This window comes from Galeopterus variegatus, unplaced genomic scaffold, assembly GCF_000696425.1.
Source record: "Galeopterus variegatus unplaced genomic scaffold, G_variegatus-3.0.2 Scaffold3448, whole genome shotgun sequence".
Classification (NCBI taxonomy): domain Eukaryota; kingdom Metazoa; phylum Chordata; class Mammalia; order Dermoptera; family Cynocephalidae; genus Galeopterus; species Galeopterus variegatus.
In genome coordinates, this window is record NW_007729559.1 from 163,288 (window position 1) to 165,036 (window position 1,749).

The 1,749-nt window shown below is 46.2% G+C and overlaps 1 protein-coding gene across 1 annotated transcript in view; it reads right to left on the reverse strand.

Annotated features, from left to right (window-relative positions):
- Positions 1-1,749, reverse strand: part of LOC103600753 (probable global transcription activator SNF2L2) — an 87,258-nt gene that overhangs the window by 23,378 nt on the left and 62,131 nt on the right. Inside the window, exon 7 of the mRNA XM_008585083.1 lies at positions 902-955. Coding sequence (XP_008583305.1) covers positions 902-955 — 54 coding nt within the window. The remainder of the gene's footprint in view (positions 1-901; positions 956-1,749) is intronic.

Genomic DNA, 1,749 nt, shown 5'->3' on the forward strand with positions numbered 1-1,749 from the left:
TTTTATATAAAGAATGCCACAACTGGTGATCAGTATTCACTCCGAAATACAGGATACAGCCTCAATTCTTTTTCCCTCCAACACTATACTGGATCCTACACTGGTGGGAAAAAATGCTATGGTTAGGATGCTACTGGGTCAGCTGACAAAATTGGAATGTAGATGGTAAAGCACTGTATTATTTTTAAAAATACAGGTTGACTGAAAGGGGTAAAGAAATGTTATTTGCAATAAATTAATAACTCCTAACCCTGGCATATCATGCGCATCCATATCTTCAGTTCAACCATCATCATCTAATCCTCACAATAGCTCTAGGAGAAAAGCATTTCTGCTTTCCACCCAAGAGAAGCAAAAACACACAAACAGACTGGCTTAGGATGCTTAGGACCCCACATGACAGATAGACCCAGAACTCCCACCCTGAAACCTGACGCAGTGTACAAACAGGAGCCAGAGCTCAGCAACTGCCCTCTGCACGGCGGGATCAACCCCAGAATGCAGACATGGCATGCGCACGCACGCTAATTCATGTCTTGCAGGAGATAAAGTCACCACAGGTGCTTTGCATTAAGCTTCTAAACCAAGACAGCACAGAGTTAAGAGGCCTGTGGAATGCACAACAGAAGCTGCACTGGAAGGCGGGGAAAGCGACGGAAGCCCGTCTCCAAGGGGCTGCAGGGAGGGCAGGCATTCTGGCAGCTCCCCACACCTTTGTAAGAAGTGCGTGTACAGAATGAGCACACCCGGATTAAGACACAGCACAAACATCTCCCAGTAGGGGTGACCAGGAGGTGACTGGAGAAATCTGCTTCCAAAGGCTGATTCTATGAATTGCTCTGTTTCATGTACCGAGGGATACCTGTATTTAGAGACACGGGAATACAAGACAGATCCTGACCTGTTTCCTTCTATTTCCAACTGAGAATTACTGGGCACCTTCTCCACGTTACACCTGTGGTAGAGTAGAAAGAACACTACAGTCAGAAGACCTGGGTTCTCGTCCCAGCCCGGCTCTTTCCTCCTGAGCTGGGTGACCTGGGGTAATTTATTTCACTCTCCAAGTCTCAGTCTCCTCACCTAGCTGCCTTGTTCGGAAGATCACACAGGGGTATGAGGTTTGGAATCTCATTTTGAAAAAAGTACACAGTTTTCCAAAAATGGGGGGGAGAAAAGGAAGATTTCCTAACCTCTCTGGGACTTTTCATATTCTCCCAGATGTGGAAATGCCTGTCACCCTAGTCCACCCTCCATATGTCTCATCCATTGTTCCAGAAGCAATGGAAGCCAGGCAGCCACTTGCTAGGGATGTGTGTCATCTTGGGTAGGCAGGATTAGTCTGTTTGAGTCTAGCTGCTCATTTGTAAAATGGGGTTAATACTTACCTGAGAAAGTTGTTGTGGAAATGAATAGGACAAGGTGCTGTTACAGCAGCCAGCACAGAGAGGATGTTCCAAGCACCAGATAACTCGGTTCGGAACACCATCTAACCAGTCAGCTCTGCTTCCCAGAACTCTATTCTTTTTGAATAGATCACTGAATTCACAATCTTCAACTGGAAATGAAAAATGCCTTCCACCTGGGGTCTTCGGCCCTTCTATGGGCATGTAGGGAAGCCACTTCAGCTGAGGATTTTTGAAAGTAATGTGCTGGTGTTCTTTTGTGTGATAGCAAGAAGCAGCTGTCAGGTTTGACAAATCCTGGGAATACCCTCTATTCCCATCTAGATCTTACCCTAGGCAAAGACAG